We start from the raw sequence: 17906 nt of genomic DNA, 5'->3' as shown, positions 1-17906 counted from the left end.
GTGGCGATGAAGTGTCTTCGTGCGAGCGACGACGGCGACGCCGGCCGCTACCTCTCCGACTTCGCGACCGAGGTCAGCGCCCTCGAGGCGTGCAGAGGCCACCCGTCCATCGTGCAGCCGCGCGCCTCCGGCCGCCTCGACAGCGAGGCCTTCCTCGCCATGGAGTTTGTTGGGCCAACTCTTAGGTACGTCATGAAACATGTCCAATTCGGGAGGAGGCACACAGGGCCGTCCCACAGATATATGGGACCCCGGGGCAAGACAAAAACAAGAGGCCCTTCTTGAAACACAAAAGCTCAGTTTTTTTTTTCAAAAGTAATGTAAATATCCAGTAGATAGCATATATTGGTGATCTTTGGACTCTTAGACTAGCAGTACCACTATTTATTGATCAAGAGAAGTGCATCGGGATAGTAATGAAACAATATAGCTCCACAAAAGATCGGTGTTCTAATTGTCAATAGAGACATCAATTTTTTTGCACAAAATATGTCCTTGTAAAAACTGGTTGCTACTTAAACATTTGTGTTACCATGAGATATAAAATTAATGCGTACTTACATTTGTTCTGGATCCTCCCCCAATCTGCCATTATTTCTTCACTCCAAAATTCTTCACCCAAATAATAATTCATCTCTTCCAAACTATCCTGCATAAGGCATAGCAAATCAAACAGTGAGTATTTCATGTTTATACTATGATGACCAAACATTGGAGATTCCCTAGAAGAGTTCTAGTTTTGAGAAAGTTAAGAGTAATTGATCCCTTTTGAGATTCTACTACCAGTCAAATAATTTCTTGAAGACATGTCACTGAACAAGCTGCATAAAAACAGGTAATACAGGGATCAAAGCACCTGGATATTGATTGATGTGGATGTAGATGCTTGATCCATACGCCGCAGTAGTTAGCACGAACAAAGAAGACGACACGATGAAGTGGATAAATCCCTCCCTTCCCCTAGTCTCCTGCCTGAGCACTCTCCCATTTGGATCCAATGAAGAACAAAAGAAAATCCATGCAGATGTAGCAGATGTACGACGTTGAATCGTGCGCAGAGCTACTTATCAACGAATCTTGGAATTGAAGAACGAAATTACAGGAAAGAAGAACATGTAAGTACCTTCCCGGTCTCTCCAAAGTCTAGGAAACCGGCAGCGCGTTCAGAAAGGAAGGGGGGCTGATTGGGGAATGATTTGCGCCGTAGCTATCCATTAATGGCCGGCCACGACTTCGGAATCGGAGTGGCATCGGAGGGGCGGCACTGAGACTGGGATTTGGCAAAGCAGAGGAATCGCCGGTCTGGGGTCCCGTGCAAGCAGATTGATTATCGATCAATTCCTTCGTGAGGTTTTGCCTAAGGCTGGCCATAGTGGGGTAACATAAGTAGTAACATGCACTTGGGACTCGCAAATATGTTTATGTGGCAAGCAATTAAAGAAGAGAGATGATTATAGTAACATAGGTAGATACCGAACATAATAAATGTTATACTACTATGTGTCATGCATGGCAATAAATAAGACTACCTGTGATACTAATCTATAATATTATACACTATGGATGTAGTATCATACACTAGTATCATATGCATGATACTAGTATATGATACTCCCCACTATGACCAGCCTAATGGGCTTTTCCTTGTATGGTTCCTTAGGCGTTTTGTTTCTCATGTATTTTCTTTGGGCTCTGTGAAGGTATACTACCTGGGCCGAGGCCCCTGCCTTCTCGGGGCCCAGGGCAGGCGCCCCGTTTGCCCGGCTTATGGGTCGGGCCTGACTTCAACTAGTTAGTAGCTTAGGTTAGTTTTTCTTCTCGCATGGACGGCATTCAAGTGTGGATGCTGGCATCCTACCTTCGAGATGGTCTTCGGGGTTCCATTCTTCCTCGATTTCGTCCATCGGGGCGGATTCAATGGAGCTTCAGCGTAAATTCTTGTCGACTCCTTGTGTTGCAAGGTTAGGATTTCTCTCCTTGTGCTTGCGACGACGACATGTGGTGTCGGGTACTTCAGATCGATTCAAGGATTCAACGATGACGATTGTTGTTCCAGAGCACTAGTCCTTAGGGCCACATGCACTAAGTCTTAACGGTTGTCATCAACAAGGTCATGCCGGCTCTAGTAGTGGACCAGCGACATCGGCGTGTGGACAGCTCATTCGGGTGGAGCTAGTGTTCGTTCGGTGGTCCATGGACCTCGGTGTAATTTTATTATGTTGGGGATGATTTGTACTTCTGCTGAACTTATATAATAGACCTGAACTCTTCTTCGCAAAAGAAAATGAAAATATGAATGAATGGATATCAGCCGGTTGTTAAACCCAAGAACATGTAAGACATATTTGACCAGGGAAGAACATTTAAACAAGGAGTGCAACATTTTTAGGACAAATCACTACTATATATTTTTATAGGGTGTGACTAGTTCTCATCTAGATGAAATTTAACTAAGTCATATATAACTCCCGCACTATTTGATTTTACGCGAAGATTCGTGTGGTATTTTTTGCTTCTTTTGCTTTATTTGATTAACCAAATGATATATGAGTTAGATAAGATTTTGTTAAATATCATCCAGATAAGAATTAGCAAACCCGATTTTCATATGCTCGAATCTATTTAGTGCCATAGATAATTATCTTTTTTTACTTTTTACCTTTGCGCAAATTGACAAGCCTGCATTCTAGAAACCTCGGTGACTTCTCTCTATGTAGTTCTCTACCATGATATTTGTGGAAACTGTAATAGACATGATGTCAATATATATGTGCTTTAATCTAACTCACATGAATTAATAAATGATTGACTACACTTTTATTTTCTAATATTCTCTTTGATCAACACGAATTTTGATTAGAAAAATGAGAGGCTATCACTTGAAACGTAAAGTAGGACGTCACATTCATTGCAAGTTATGTTTCAAAAACATCCACGAGCTTGGAGCACTCCGAAAGCCCTCATCACATTCTTGCTAGCACCTTCTTGCATTTGTTCAAGGAGACATTGTTTGTTATCTCAGGGCTTGAACATAGTCTTCACAAACACCGTCCACTGAATACATATAGCATCAACAACTGGCTAGGCAATGCCAACCTTCGAGAACAATATCCAGCTTTGTACCGTATTGTTCGCGATAAGAATGATACTCCGACGCAGGTACCTAATTCATTCCCGCGGGATATTTCTTTCAGGTGGGATTTGATTGGCCCCCGTCTTATTTCATGGCAAAATCTGTTATCTCGACTGGAGTCAATTAACCTGACACAAGGAAGGGACGTGTTTTGCTGGAACCTCACAACATCTGGGTCTTTCACAATCGACTCTATGCACCGTGTGCTCACGCATTCAGAGGTCCTAGTGGATGATAATAAGAAAATTTGGATGTCGAAGATGCCACTAAAATTTAAAATCTTCATGTCGTATCTTCGAAGGGGTGTTGTGCTAACCAAAGACAATCTCGCCCGTTGCAATTGGCAAGAAAGTAAGGAGTGTAGTTTTGTACTTATGACAAGACAATCAAACACCCCAGTTTGCGAGTTCTACGTGGCCAGTCATCCAAATAGCGTCCAATTTTTATCCGCCCACAAGTGTTGCCAATATCTTTTGTCATTGGTTAGATGGAATTTCAAATAGGTTCAAAAAGCTAATTTAGGTAGGAGCATATGCCGTATTATGGGCGCTTTGTCTATGGGTTCAGTAATAGTAGGAGATGCAGAATCGTTTTGGTCTACTTGTCACAGACATAATGCCTATATACCAGATCATTGCCATGAATAACATCATAAGTATGCGCTTTTCTATCAGTTGCCACCAGTAATTTGTTTACCCACCATATGCTATTTATTCAAGAGAGAAGCCTCTAGTGAAAACTATGCCCTCGGGTCTACTTTTATCATATTACAAAAACAAAAAAAATGCCTTCCTGCAATTTACTATCTTTTATTTTACTTATCAATTTACATATCTACCACCAATAGATTTGATCCTTGCAAATAACGAGTTCAAGGGGATTGACAGCCTTCTTGCCCGTGTTGGGTGCAAGTATTTGTTCTTGTGTATGCATGCACTGTTCACTAGGCTTTGTGTGGTTCTCCTATTGGTTCGATAACCTTGGTTCTCACTAAGGGAAATACTTATCAGCTACTATATTGCTCCATCCTTCATCTTCCGGGAAAATCCCAACGCAACCCACAACTAGCACCTACATCCAAGAACTATTCAAGCATAGGAACACGAAAGTCGGCCACAAGCCCTTCACGTTGCATCATTTCTACAAAGTGCTATGCAAGAACAAAAAGTGGATCCAAAGAGTTTCAGAGACCACTCCGAAGAGATCAAGGCTGAGCATATCCATTGAGGAGGATGACGAGGATGATGAAGAGGCCAACAATGGACCGGAAGGGAACAAAATTGCAAAAATAAGAAAGGAGAAATGCATTTGGTGGCACATACAAAGAAGGGCTAAGTTGGCACATACAAAGAAACAGTTTTGATGCTACAAATGAGAAAAAACAAAAAGGGCTCATCTTGGGGGGAAATGAATGACACTGTGAATGTTTTTTCTTAACACAGTACAGACACAAGGGTTCATACATACACGCATACAATCACCCCTATGAACACACACAAGCACACCTTACTTCTATGAGCATCTTCGACAAACTGAGTCGGCATATCATCTTGGGATTTACGAAGTCACCGTAGTCGTCTTGTCGTGGACGGGAAATGAATGACATTGAATGGTTGAATGTTCCTGTGAAACAAGATTTTTTTTTTCTTGTGAATTTGAAGATTTGTCGTATTATTTTAGCAAAGAAGATGCTTCGGTCCAGCTTGACGAGTTGTGTCCACACTACCACCAGTGCCGACGGTTACAAACGAAGAAGTAGTATAACTATGTATGTCAACCGACGGCGGCATGTAAGCTGCCACCGACATCCTTGCAGGGAGGACCGGCAGCGGCGCCTCAGCACGCAGCACGTTGACAGCCTGTCGAACCGACGGCCTCAGGTTGCAATCAAGTTGAGCACACCAAAGCCCAACCAGCATCACGCACTCCATCTCTCTGGCGTTGAATTCTCCTCCCAATCGCGTATCAGCGGCGCCTAGAATCCTCCCCCTGCCATACCAATTCCACACCCACTGAACCAAGTGCATCGCGTCCTCCTCCTGCTGAGCTACCACCACAGGCCCCCTACCGCACGCAATCTCAAGGAGGACGACGCCGAAGCTGTAGACATCCGACTCGGTGTTGGTCCTGCCGGTGGTCATGCATTCTGGGTCCATGTATCCCATTGTGCCGGCGGGAGCTGTCGTCAGTGATCCTCGGCCGTGCTCAACGAGCTTGGCAAGCCCGAAGTCGCCGAGCTTGGCGTTGAACGACGCGTCCAGCATGACATTGCTTGGCTTGATGTCCCTATGCAGGACGCACTGCTCCCAGTCCTGGTGTAGGTAGAGGAGCGCCGATCCTAATCCCAGCACAATCTCATGCCTGAAGATGGAAGAAATTAATGTTACTCACTCCGTTCACTGTAAGTCATTTCGGACAATTCAAAATGGGTTGTTTTGTACGTTGTCTGAAATGTTTTCAAGGTCTTATAAAAGTGAACAGGGGGAGTACATTAATTATCAGCGGCCTAAGGCCAAAAGCAATTTGAGACTACTCTATCTGATGGGCTTACCTAACAGACCATGGAAGCACAACGTTATTGGCGCCGTAGAGATGCCTATCGAGGCTGCCATTGGGCATGAGCTCGTAGACGAGGAGCAGATCACTGCCTCCGTGGCACCAGCCGATGAGCTGCACGAGGTTCTTATGCCGAAGCCTGCTTATGACCCTCACCTCAGATGCATACTCTTTCCTCCCCTGCTTGGAGCCTTTGGAAACTCTCTTGATGGCCACATGAAGGTTCAATTCACTCAGAAAACCTCTGTACACCGATCCAAAGCCACCTTGTCCGAGCTTCTTGTCGTTGGAGAAGTTGTCGGTGGCGACGGCCAAATCGTTATAGTGGAATCGCTTGGGACCAGTCCCCTTCTCGAAGTCGTCTTCCATGGCCTGATCATCTTCGAGGAAGTTGTCCTCTTCCAGCTCTTGCTCTGTTGTTTGCTGACGGATTTTCTCGTGCTTTCGCTGGTGCTGCCGTAGAAGGAACCAAATCGAGGCGATGAGAATGATCAAGAACAACACAGAACCGACAGAAATACCGATCAGAAGCCCAGTTTTTGGAGATTCTGCGAGAAATTATCAGTGTATCAGAATTTTGCCGAAATATGCGCAGCATCTGTCTGTTGTAATAAGCCCGCAAAGCTAACTGACCTTCCAGAGTTTGTGCAGGCAACGGTGGCTGTGTTGGCCGTCTTTGCATTTGGTTCATGCCTCCGAGAGGCGGCGGAGACAAGGGTGGCTGTGCCAACTTCATGTTCTTGCAGATCATGTTGTCCCCGTACCCGACTTGGAGAATGCCACAGTACATCTTGTAGTAGCGGACACGATCCTTGGCTGGGGCAGTCCCGTAGCCCTTGCCGCACTCAAGGGTGCCGTTAAGGATGTAAGTGGTCATACCATATCCGGGGAGCATGCCTGCGTCGCGCTCTTGGGTAGACGGCGTCCAGCCGTCGGTCATCACGGCGTGGCACGACGGCTTGGGCGCTTGCGGTGTCATCCACCACCAGATAGCCGTCTTAAACGCGACGACAGGGTCGGTGGACACCAGGTCCGGGTTACCCAGCAGGTCCAGCCCCAGCGCGTCCCCGGCTTGCCGGTAGTTGTAGTCGCTGTTATTTGTAAACTGTTAGTACTATTTAATTTCTCGATTCGTAAATATAAGTCTTTTTAGAGATTTCATTATGGACTACATACAAAGCAAAATAAATAAATTTATTTAAAGTATGTCTATATACATTCATATATAATCTATATAGAAATCTGTAGAAAGACTTATATTTAGGAAAGGAGGGAGTACTTATACTAAGGCCTCCTTTGGTTTAAAAGAATCTTGTAAAATTTCATAGGATAGGATTTCTACAGGAAAATTCCTTTAGAGCCCTTTGATTTGTATGAATGGAATCCTATTCCTATGAAGGAATTCTTCCTATCCTTCACATTTCATAGGAAAATAAATATTAGTCTAGACTCAATGAAAAAAATCATATGATGTGAATCAAAGGGCATCTCATTTTCTATTCCTACTCATAGAATTTAAGATACATATCATCTCATTTCCTATGACTTTCTTATTCCTACGATTTTCCTACCATATGAACCAAAGAAGGCCTAAAGCTACAACAATTAATTTGAATCGAAGGAAGCTAGGCCTCCTTTGGTTCATGGGATAGGAATGTTATAGGAATAGGAAAATCATAGGAAGTGAGATGACATGCATCTCAATTTCTATAGAGAAAAATATGGCATTTGATGCATAGGATAGAAATTTTTCCATTGAGTCTTAGCTAATGTTTTTTTTCCTTCAAAATGTGAAGAATTGATTCCTATCCTACATAGGAATAGGAATTCATTCCTACAAACCAAAAGGCTTTAAAAGAATTTTTCCTTTACAAATTCCATCTTATAAAAATCCTATGAAATTCCTACAAACCAAAGTAGGCCTAAGTTGGGTAGAAATCAAGTGCGACCTAAGCAAAACTAGACGGAAAGCAACACTATGGAGTACGATATCATCATCATCAAAACAAAAAATCTTACTGAGTCAGCTGTATGGGGCCTCATCCGTAGTAGCGCGCAATCGTGGGCTTCTGCTCTTTGACCCAGCAGTAACCTGCGGCAGAGGCATAACACTCGTCTCTGTCGACAGAAAAATTCAAGTAAAATCATAGTGTCGCGCATATCATATTCATACCGGCAGTCTCGTGGGAGGTCTGCCCGAAGAAGGCGGCGAGCTCGCGCCTGCGTGTATCCTCGTCGCCGATGGTGCCGAAGCCGCGGAGCTTGCTCGCGTTCGCGGCCTGCACGAACGCGTCGTATGTGTAGAAGGCGCCGCCCTCGCAGCCGCTCTGGCTGCGGTTGCCCAGCATGTAATCGAACGTGTCCCGTGAGATGATCGACGGCACGCCGGCCTGCTGCCCGCTCGCCATGCCGATGCCGGCCGCCACCAGCAGCATGGCAGCGGCCAGAGCGAGCACCCTCGTCATGCTGCCATGACCCATCAATAATGTGATGTGGTGTATGCAATGTGGACTGTGTCCGTCGCAAGCCCATTGCTCATGGCTTTATAGCAAAAGACCATTTTCTTTCTATTATAGTTTGCACATGGGCTGGACCCTCAAGACCCGTGAACTCGTCAACACGCGCCCAAGACTGCACTGATTGGTTCTTTTTTCTTTCTTTTTTGAGACAAACAGTGCACTGATTGGTATGGATATGTTACGGATTTGGACTGTGCTAATGGAGCCGTGATGTTCCCTCTCTGGCCGGTGAACGCAATGCAATTATTTGTTTCACTGTGCTAACGGAGCCCTTGGTAAGAAGTAGTAGAACAGAGGTCCTGCTGCATTGCATTTTTTTCTTGGGGTGCCTTCACAAGTTCACTGTAGAAAAAAAAGGCAGTTAAGTTCAGTGTGAAAAAAGTGAGAGCCAATTAAGTCCCTGTGGAAAAAGAATGTAGAGTAGAGACACCCCAGTCTTAATTTACTTATGAAATCGAGTAGAAACACTCATATATCTGCATAAAGAAAAAACCATGGTTTTAACTGGAAGCTACGGCATTAGGGCATTTCTAATTGATCCCTTATAACCGGTTAGAGGAGTTAAAACCCTGTTTTACACCTCTAACCAGGACCTAGACGATCCCCAATAATCGTTAGTGGAGGATAATTTATCCTCTGACGCGCATCCCGCCCTTATATTTACACTCCATCGCTTGAGGTGGAGTAAAATACTCCATTAAGTGGTTGTTTGGATACCAATAATAAAACCTGAGATTTAGGAAAACAAGTTTTAGGAGTGTTTTTAGGAAAACCTGTTTTAAGGGAGAATTTTCGTTACCAGGAGTTTCTGGAATAACTCGTTTGGGTGAGAAAACGTTAAAACAAGTTTTGGTAAAAGCGTGTTTGGATTAGTTAGTACTCTGTAGACGCCGCTTACTTTCCCCTGTGTCTCTCTGAACTCAAGTCGCCTCCGCTTCTTCCCCAAATCGCCGCCGCAGCTTACCGTCTCTGTTCCTCGAGGAGCTCGACCTAGCCCAAGCTCCCCACGCCATCAACGGCTCCGGTGACCGCCGCCACGGCGACAAAGCCGTACGGTTGCGCGGCTGCCGCTTCCCGTTCCACTCTCCTCACACCGTCAACGGCCCGGCTCCGGCGACCGACGCCACCACGGCGATGCCGTATGGTTCCGCGGCGTGCAGTGCAGACGTGGGGCGTCCCATCTATTCTTCGCGGTGGAGGCCTACCGGCGGGGAAGAAGGGCACGCTGTTGCGGTGGACGACTCGCGACTGTGGTTGGTGGCGGAGGACAAAATCTGCCCCATCTTCTAGACCCTTCACTACCGAGGCATCCAGGGAGTCCAGAGCGTGCTCGACGCAGTCCGAACTACTTCCAGTGGATGAGTATGAGCTACCCTCTTCGTGGCATGCTGGATCTGGGACTATGGTGACAGACTCTTCATTCAGATAATGTGAGGTGAGCTTCTCTCTAGCTCAGTAATTTTATATTCTCAAGGTCCATACCGAACTTGCTGTATGATGTGTGAATGGACAAGAAAATGATTTTAGCATTGAAACATTGAATGTAAAGCTTGTGAACCTACAAATGAATGAAAAATCTGTCGATAGTTATCCAATGTACCTATAAATAAAAATGATAACAACTATTTTAGTGCTTAATTAATCATCTTCATCTTCTTCTTCCTGAGTGGCATGCTGTTGGAGATTACTCCACAACTGTCGAGCGATGCTTGCACGTACTCTTTCACCGGCAACTCGATCATCTTCTTGTAAGTTTGCTTGCCCTCGAACTTCTTGGTCACCGGTGTCAACATCTCCTTGTGTTCCCTCTTGTTCATAAAGCTCAAACAACTCATCATTCCTATCAACCTTCCTTATGAAGTTATGGATGATGCAACAAGCCATAACAATTTGGACCTGTTTTTTGTAAGGATAAGGGATTCCTCCATTCCTTGTTAATATTGGAAATCGAGCTTTTAGAACGCCAAAAGTACGTTCTACAACATTCCGTAGTTGTGCGTGACGATGATTGAACAAATCTTTCTCACTACTATATCGACGTTTAGTTCCACGAAAAGAACCAATGTGATAGCGATCTCCACAATAGGGGGCAATAAATCTTGGAGTATTTGCATAGCCCGAGTCCACGAGATAAAACTTACCTGCATGTAAAGTTTGATATCACTCTCAAATTTCCTATTATATCATTACATGTTTGATACAATGAGACAAACTTTACTTGCATGTAAATTCATGTATTTTTTATTTTTACCTTTTGGGACAACAAACCCACCATCAGTAACAGCCCACCTTAATACGGCTTGATCCGATGCGGAACCTTCCCATCCAGCAGCCACATATGAAAATGTCATGTCAAATGACACTACTGCCATTACATTTTGAGAGGGATAACCATGCCTATTTCTGTAAGGAGTTTGTTTATCAAGCTTGATTTTTGCATTAATATGTGTCCCATCAATTGCTCCCATACAGTTCTGTTGAGAAAAATTCAGAATTAGAATTGGAGATTTGAACTTTGCTGCAAGTAATATCCAAAAGGAACATGTTCTTGAGATAGAATATATACCTTGAAGTATGGGTAAAACCTTGAGTCGCCCAATATTTCGTTGGGAACTTCATTGGACGGATCTGTTATGTAAACATCACGTAAGCCATTAATGGCTTTTAATACTCTCTTGAAATGCCGACTTATTGTTTCTCCTGAATGTTGAAATCTATCCTGGATAACACGGTTCCTAACATTGTGACCAATTATATGTAGAAATATGACTAGTTGTTCATTGACGTCCATCCGTTTTGTATCCGTAAGTAAATTCCTCTCGCACAATGCATCTCGCAATAAGTAGAAGGTGTGCTTATCAACACGAAGTTGTTCATAAAATCTAACTGGATGTCCTTCCAACCACTCTCTAGTCTTTTGCGCACCAGTTAATTTAGAGGTATTACGTGGTGTTTTGAATAGCCTTCCGAACATCACATGTTGCAAAAGTGACATTGCAGAAAGGTCATTAATAATCATTTGCTCAGAATCAGAATAGTCTCCATCTGCCATATCTTCCATGGTTTCCCTGCAAAATTTCATGTAGCAACTTCGGTTAACTGTCGGAATTTCTACAATGTTATTGTTCTAGAGCTGATAAATTTTCTGTTAAATGGTAGGACAAGAATCATTGAATGAGTGATAGGAGAACATTGAATGATTTCGGTGACAAATTTTACTCGCTAGGTTGATGATAAAACATGGAGATATGTACTGACGCAAAGAGCAACATTGCATCATTGCTGTTTAAACCAATGAACCAAAAGGAAAGGTATGCCATCAACTTCTCACTTATATCTTAAGCTTATGTATTTGTAGAACACACACACACACACAAATATAAATCCAAGTTCTGAAGAGGGATTTATATATGAGACCATATATAACTAGTAGCACGAACCAAATAAATATATAAATTTGCATATTGATTGTTTGAACACAAACTTACAGAAGGAATTTATGGAAATTGCAAATACAACCTATTCAGAAAACTAAACAGTACGCTACAACAGGTAAAAAACTACGCATTTTCAACCCAGAGAGACCGAGTCTCTTCATCCATCTCAATGAAAATAGCCCTTTTATCAACATGTTCAAATGCTTGTGCAGCTTTCAATTTTTTGTTTGGTTCAACATCGGGCATGCTATTTAATATCTGCATACATGCTTTCACTGAGTAAGCTTCTGTTTGTTGTGCTGCATTTTTCTTTGATTCAGCAATGATCAGTGATGCATCTGCCAGGCGATCAATTGCATTAATAGCATCATCAGCTGTTCGCTTTTGCCCTTTTGAAGTGTTTTGCGACCCACTTGCATTGCCCTTCTTCTTTTTCTCGACCTTAGTGGTGTTAGGCTTCTTAGGACAAGCAACAGGGGAATCATTTGTTCCATCAGATTCAACTTCTACTATCTCATTCAGATCAATTTTAATTTGTTCTTTGCTGGTTCCACCTTTCCCTTTGCTAGATATAGCACCAACTCCTGATGCGGTAGAGCTAGCACAAATGTCCTGAAGGTCTATCCAACTAGGCCACACTTTGTCTCGGTATTCTTGAATATTCTTGTCCTTCTGCAGTTTGTTAGTTTATTGTAAGTCCATTTTTCAACTGTATGATATAGCAATATTTAAAAATTAATGTGTTTCAACTTACCGATATGAGATCCGCCCAACTTTCTTCTGAAGCTTTGATCATTTTATCATCGTCATCCCAACCAAACCCTGTGTGCTTTAGAAGTCTGTCCATGCTAGCATAACAACTCCTGTAGTACTTATGACGATTTTTTATTTGTTGCAACTCAAGTTTGTCTACCTTTGACTCATTGAACTGTTCTAGGATTTCACGCCATGCTTTTTTTGTGTATCCTGTTCCTTCCTTACCTCCATTTTGAGTTTGATCTTTTAATATGTTGAGCAATATTTTGTCCTCTGAAGATTTCCATGTGTGGCGCTTTATGGGCTGCTTTTCGGTCTTTTCCTTCTTAATATTTTTGATTTGGTCGCCCATATTTTCCTACATGTAAACAAAACAATATAAACTACTACTAGTTAAATCACTTAAGCAGAAAAAAGGATTTTTTATTACCTTTTGGCCCTACTTATCTGTACTAGTACTATTTACTGCCAATGGTCTTCCATTATGATGGAAGTAATTATGATCTACTAAAATCAGTAGAGCTGTGCTATACACACGACAATATATGGACTATGTTTAAAATCCGGCCACACATGCGCGCATACATCGGGCACCGGCCGCTGGATTTCGATGCTGTGCATGCATCGGGCAGCAGGATCGTGCATGAAGCAATTTCTAAATCAATATCAAGGGTATCGCATCTATAAAAGAATTGTCAACTTTGTACTGAAATTACATGACTACGACTCAGGCTGAACTACGACTAGTGCATAGAAAAGGTTTGTCTATTCATCACTCGAGTAAAGACATGTTGGCAGAACTTTGCAATTTAAGTTCCATACTTGCACTTGTTTCCTCAGAACATGAACAATTTTGCTATAAGTTTGAGTATGTTCATCAGTTTTTGATTATGAATCTTACCTGTAGGCTCATGAAGATTGATTTCTTGCTGCAAACAAGTCGAGGAGGTAGCTCTTGTTGTCCCAGCAGGGTCAGCGGCGTCTGATTGGAGATCTCAGCCTAGCGTCGATGGCCAGAAGATCGATGATCACAGCCGTTATCGGCGGCCAGCCATGGAAGAAGCACGTACCCAGATCCTGTTTGTTGATGTTTGTTATGCCGGCATCCCTGTATATATATAGAAGCTTGGAAAAAAGGGCGCGTGCTAGTTGCGCGGGAAGGCACAGTTGGCGCCAACAAGTTTGTTGAGGAAGACGTGGAGGGAAAAAAAAGTCTGTTTTATGTAACCAGGTTTCTATAAAAACGAGTATTAGTCGTTTTTCACTAGACGCACTTTCCTGGCTTTGTGGAAACCGAATTCTGCTTATCCACGTTTCTATTGAGCCACCCAAACGTGGTATTAGTTTGTTACACGGTTAGATCGGATTACGGGAAACCAGCTCTGATAAAACAGCGTATCCAAACAAGGCCTAAGGGTTTAACCCGTCGGACCCTCCTTTATTTTTAGGGGATAGGCTAGACTTGTCCTTAGCTTAAGCTCTAGGATTACCAACCGTAAACTCCCTTGCATTATGCCTGATTAACTTTTAAAAATATTACACACACACACACACACACACACACACATATATATATATAGAGAGAGAGAGAGAGAAATGGGTTGGTACACCTAGGAGTACATACTCACGTGTGTCGTTTGATTTTCCGGCGCTGCTTTTTTGGCTCCACGATAAAGCCATATAGCTTTTAATAATTAGTTAATTATCTGCTGACCGCGTCCAGTTTGAAAAGTTGTTCCATATTTATAGGGATAAGCCACCTACAGGCTATAGATTACGTCAGAATCCCCCCAAAAAACTGGATGTAGCCGGATAACAAGGAAATATGGATTTGAACTGGGCGCAGGCCCGGCCCATAGGCCGGGCAAACGGGGCGCCTGCCCTGGGCCCCCAGAAGGCAGGGGCCCAGCCCGGCTAGTATTTCATCTGTAGTGCGTACGAAGCCCAACAAAAACAACGAGCAGATTCAGCATCTTCCCGTCATCCCGTGCTCCTCGACTCCTTGTTCTCTCCCCAAATCCCAGACTCCCATAACTGTGCCGTTGTTCCTGTGCGTCACCGTCTCCTATTCCAAGGTCGCCGCTGGCCATTAATGGAGACTAAAGACGCAAATCTGCTCCCCAATCGGCTCTCCTTCCCTTCTTGATGTTCTGCTTGTTCCCCATCAGCTGTACATTGGAGAGACAATACGTGTGTTCTTCTCTTCCTGTCCCTAATCCCGTCCGTCCTCTTCTCTTTCCTTTGAGAGATTCCACATCTGCCTGCCCTGCTCCCCTGCATAGGTCTTCTTCTGCAGTTCTGCTCTTCGGTGGATCCAAGTGTGGTGGAGAACTGGAAAAGGGGGGATTATTCAGTTCATGGTGTCATCTTCTCGTTCGTGTTGACTACTGCAACCTGCGGATCTGTTGATCTGGCCACCTACATCCACATCAATCCACATTCAGGTGCTTTTGTTCCTTGTTTAATTATTTTATATTGCTTGTTCTTCTTTAGTAACATCTCCTTTAGAAAGTTCTATCTGGTAGTAACAAAAGGAAGAGGAAAAAGCAAATAGATGAAGAGGTAAAATCCCAAAAAGGGTCATTTGACAATTTTTTTCACAACCAGTAGTTCTCCTAGAAATCACGTGGAATTGGCAACAACCAACTGAGAATACAGATGCTACTGATCATGATATGAACGAGAATAATAATAATTCCAGTGTGCATGAAAAAGTAACTCATTCACCAAATTATGAATCACCGAGTGTCAATAAACAACAACCACTAGCTGTTGATATTTTCGATCCATGACATTGGGATAATCTGGATGGTAAGGCAAGGGCCCCTTAAGAAATAACAGTTGAGAAATAGTCCTGTAAGAAATGATGGTATTTTAGTAGAAATAGAAAATATTTTGAGCTTTTAAGTAAACAAGGCCCCCTTATTTCTGTCTTGCCCCTGGGCCCCGTATATCTATGGGCCGGCCCTGCTGGGCGGTTCGACGGCAAACTCAGGCAACGGCAAGATGCGGCAACCAGCAGGGTTCGGCGGCGACGGAGGCGAGATGCCACCGGCAGCCAGCTCTTCCCGGAGGAGATGCTAGGTATGAATATAATTTTTGTGCATGCACCTTTGACTTGCATCAATGAGCATATCAAGGGAGTGCCTCGCACGCATGCATGCATGTTCTTCCAATCGGCATTGATGGTGACGAGTTACATCAATCCATCAGTAAATTCATAGACAAACATGTCTGCATGATGAGGTTAGATGAATCTGTTATCTGATGCTTGTACTAATTAATTGATATGGTATGCATGCCTGATCTATAGGTAATCTGAATCGGAATTTGGACTACATGCAAGCTGTGTTTCGCCCGCCGCCGCCGCTTCTCCGTGCAAGGCATGCATAGCGGCTTGCTTATTCCTTGACACGAGTACACCTACACAACGCAGTGGATTTCGACAATGTGACATGGCGATCTAGATCAATCTGGCATGATTGATCCACTGTGCAACAGCCATGCATGGACAACATGGGACATACGTGATGCAAAATTAGGCAAATTTTGTTTTGTTATCTGCGTAGGAAAATACCTGTATAAAAAATGAATTATGCTCCCATATTGTATTCTTAATCTATTAATTGTACTACTCCTTTATGTAATATACCTTTTGAAATAATTATACTTGATTATATTGTATACTTCTTTTCTAATGGCATCGTACCGCTTTTTTAGTTTATAATATCTTTCAGATCAATTATACTAAGTTTTAGAGTAATATGTACTCCATCACAAAAATGAGGTATTAGTCCATTAAAAAACTTGTATATAACAAAACAAAAGGAGTGCGTTCTCCATAATAAAAATAAAAATAGTATATACTCCATTGATTCTAGACTAGTATATATACTCCTGATGATGACATGCTTGCGACTGGTTACAGATCCTTCTGCTGTAGGGGTCTTCTCTTAAGATTCAGGAATGATGACACAGGGTTCCGAAGATCTTCTTGTGTTATGGTTGTCTTAGGGTACTCTAGATGTTCATAGTCCTTTGTGTTTGCGTTTCTTTGTACTGATTCATAATATAAATGAAAAAATCCTCGAGAGATCGTCGGCAGAGGGAAGCCGCCGAAAAACGTCGCCAAGAAAGCTTGTCGCCTTTGCGTCGGCTAGACGGCCTTCGTTCTTCTACGGAAAGATAGAAAACCCTCGTGGAATAAGTCTCGTGATCAAATAGCCAAACAGTACAGGATGCTTACAGTTGCCACATACTCTGTACTGTACCATGCACGCACACACACTAACACGGCACACGGTTCTCTGGGCTGGCCGTCCGGCATCTCAGTCCGACGAGCCGGGCCAGACATTGAACGGCAGCGAGACGTCCTTGACGACGGCGGCGAGGCCGAGGGAGACGCTGGCGCCAAGGGACAGCAGCCTGGCCCGCCCCACCTGCGCGCCGACCGCCACGCAGACGTCGACGCCGACCACCGCGCCGTACGCGGCGCCCGTGGACGAGTAGAGCAGCGCCTGCGCCAGCACGTCGACGACGACCAGGATGATCCCTGGGAGCGGGCTGCCCCCGTCGTCATCATCGTCACCGGCGCCGCTGAGCTGCAGGTAGACTGCCGCGGCCTCCAGCACGGCCGCGGCGACGTTGGCCCCCACCAGGTACACGAAGGCGCCGTAGTCCCGGTAGGTGACGGCCGTGGGCGTCGCGCCGGCGATCGTGCAGTCGTCGGCCGTGGCCATCATGACGGCGGACGCGAGGGCCAGGATGAGCGCGGAGAGGCGGAGCAGCAGGCTCACCGCCTTGGAGCCGTTGGGCTCGTCCTTCTCCCACCATCCAGACATGGTCGATGGGTCGACGGTTAGATTTTTGCTGCCTACGACTACGATGGCGCCGTGGGAGGGAGCTTGGTGCAGCTATTTATGCATGCTATCCTAATCCTTCCACACGGAGAGCATCTCCGAGAGCACAAAAGTTTCGCACCCTAAAATAGTTGTAGCGCGTCACTGTAACACTTTTAGCGTGTCAGACCCAGCATTAATTTATCAGATGCCAAAAAACACGTGCCTAAAAAAACACACAGTGTAAATTGTAAAGCGTGCGCAATCTGGCGTCTCAAAATTTGTATCATGCGATAGCACGCCCAATCCTTTTTTGCGCACATTATTTTACAGCTTTTGCTAAAGTTGTCACAGAACCTGTCCGGCGTTCAAAAAACCAAACTTTAGTAAGCGGAATAGTTTTTGGGCGCCCGTTGGAGACACTCTAATGATGGACGTATATGTCACGCTCTGTTGACGCGCACGTCGTTCTCGTCGGCATCGACCTGTTGACGAGCATGTCCCTGTTGTTGCGCCGGCCACTTGTTTTCGCGCGTGGCCAGGACTGACGACAAATCTGCAAGAGCGAACAAAAAGGAAGAAGACATCGGGAAGTTCGAAGAAGTTGCGTAGGGCAGGTCGGAAAGAACGCCTGAGACGACCAGCCAAGCTGCTGTGGACGCAAGTC

At 44.3% G+C, this 17906-nt stretch overlaps 5 protein-coding genes across 5 annotated transcripts; all 5 read right to left on the bottom strand.

The window, feature by feature from the left end:
- Positions 1 to 4422: 4422 nt before the first annotated feature.
- On the bottom strand, positions 4423 to 6668 carry LOC125528384 (L-type lectin-domain containing receptor kinase IX.1). The gene is made up of 3 exons (XM_048692875.2): positions 6323 to 6668; positions 5685 to 6237; positions 4423 to 5494 (listed from the first exon to the last, which is right to left on the bottom strand). The coding sequence occupies exons 1-3, from the start codon at positions 6666 to 6668 to the stop codon at positions 4810 to 4812; spliced, it is 1584 nt and encodes a 527-aa protein (XP_048548832.1). The 3' UTR covers positions 4423 to 4809.
- Positions 6630 to 8212, bottom strand: LOC147992530 (chitinase 11-like). Its single transcript, XM_087530776.1, has 3 exons — positions 7863 to 8212; positions 7709 to 7781; positions 6630 to 6780 (listed from the first exon to the last, which is right to left on the bottom strand). Exons 1-2 carry the CDS (start codon positions 8167 to 8169, stop codon positions 7729 to 7731), a joined length of 360 nt encoding a protein of 119 aa, XP_087386902.1. The 5' UTR covers positions 8170 to 8212; the 3' UTR covers positions 6630 to 6780; positions 7709 to 7728.
- A 1630-nt stretch (positions 8213 to 9842) lies between these two features.
- Positions 9843 to 11290, bottom strand: LOC147992529 (uncharacterized). Its single transcript, XM_087539053.1, has 3 exons — positions 10775 to 11290; positions 10460 to 10682; positions 9843 to 10060 (listed from the first exon to the last, which is right to left on the bottom strand). Exons 1-3 carry the CDS (start codon positions 11288 to 11290, stop codon positions 9843 to 9845), a joined length of 957 nt encoding a protein of 318 aa, XP_087395179.1.
- A 394-nt stretch (positions 11291 to 11684) lies between these two features.
- Positions 11685 to 12753, bottom strand: LOC147992528 (uncharacterized). Its single transcript, XM_087530768.1, has 2 exons — positions 12400 to 12753; positions 11685 to 12317 (listed from the first exon to the last, which is right to left on the bottom strand). The coding sequence occupies exons 1-2, from the start codon at positions 12751 to 12753 to the stop codon at positions 11769 to 11771; spliced, it is 903 nt and encodes a 300-aa protein (XP_087386894.1). The 3' UTR covers positions 11685 to 11768.
- A 3847-nt stretch (positions 12754 to 16600) lies between these two features.
- LOC125528399 (CASP-like protein 1U2) lies at positions 16601 to 17325 on the bottom strand. The gene has a single exon (XM_048692886.2). It carries the CDS (start codon positions 17240 to 17242, stop codon positions 16730 to 16732), a length of 513 nt encoding a protein of 170 aa, XP_048548843.1. The 5' UTR covers positions 17243 to 17325; the 3' UTR covers positions 16601 to 16729.
- Positions 17326 to 17906: the final 581 nt, after the last annotated feature.

The sequence above is a fragment of the Triticum urartu genome, chromosome 1A (assembly GCF_056163025.1).
Source record: "Triticum urartu cultivar PI428250 chromosome 1A, HENAU_Tu73, whole genome shotgun sequence".
NCBI classification, from domain to species: Eukaryota; Viridiplantae; Streptophyta; class Magnoliopsida; order Poales; family Poaceae; genus Triticum; species Triticum urartu.
This window is presented reverse-complemented; position numbering and strand designations above follow the sequence as displayed.

What these genes read in the sequence shown, in the direction of transcription:
- LOC125528384 (XM_048692875.2), bottom strand. Translation starts at nt 6,668, where the DNA reads ATGACACCGCAAGCGCCCAAGCCGTCGTGCCACGCCGTGATGACCGAC. An exon ending in GCCTGCACAAACTCTGGAAG is followed by an intron (nt 6,238 to 6,322) that starts GTCAGTTAGCTT and finishes AATTTCTCGCAG; the next exon opens with AATCTCCAAAAACTGGGCTT. An exon ending in GTGCTTCCATGGTCTGTTAG is followed by an intron (nt 5,495 to 5,684) that starts GTAAGCCCATCA and finishes TTCCATCTTCAG; the next exon opens with GCATGAGATTGTGCTGGGAT.
- LOC147992530 (XM_087530776.1), bottom strand. Translation starts at nt 8,169, where the DNA reads ATGGGTCATGGCAGCATGACGAGGGTGCTCGCTCTGGCCGCTGCCATG. An exon ending in GACCTCCCACGAGACTGCCG is followed by an intron (nt 7,782 to 7,862) that starts GTATGAATATGA and finishes CCTCTGCCGCAG; the next exon opens with GTTACTGCTGGGTCAAAGAG.
- LOC147992529 (XM_087539053.1), bottom strand. Translation starts at nt 11,290, where the DNA reads ATGAAATTTTGCAGGGAAACCATGGAAGATATGGCAGATGGAGACTAT. An exon ending in GGTTTTACCCATACTTCAAG is followed by an intron (nt 10,683 to 10,774) that starts GTATATATTCTA and finishes TTTTCTCAACAG; the next exon opens with AACTGTATGGGAGCAATTGA. An exon ending in TGGGTTTGTTGTCCCAAAAG is followed by an intron (nt 10,061 to 10,459) that starts GTAAAAATAAAA and finishes TAACTTCATAAG; the next exon opens with GAAGGTTGATAGGAATGATG.
- LOC147992528 (XM_087530768.1), bottom strand. Translation starts at nt 12,753, where the DNA reads ATGGGCGACCAAATCAAAAATATTAAGAAGGAAAAGACCGAAAAGCAG. An exon ending in GTTGGGCGGATCTCATATCG is followed by an intron (nt 12,318 to 12,399) that starts GTAAGTTGAAAC and finishes AACAAACTGCAG; the next exon opens with AAGGACAAGAATATTCAAGA.
- LOC125528399 (XM_048692886.2), bottom strand. Translation starts at nt 17,242, where the DNA reads ATGTCTGGATGGTGGGAGAAGGACGAGCCCAACGGCTCCAAGGCGGTG.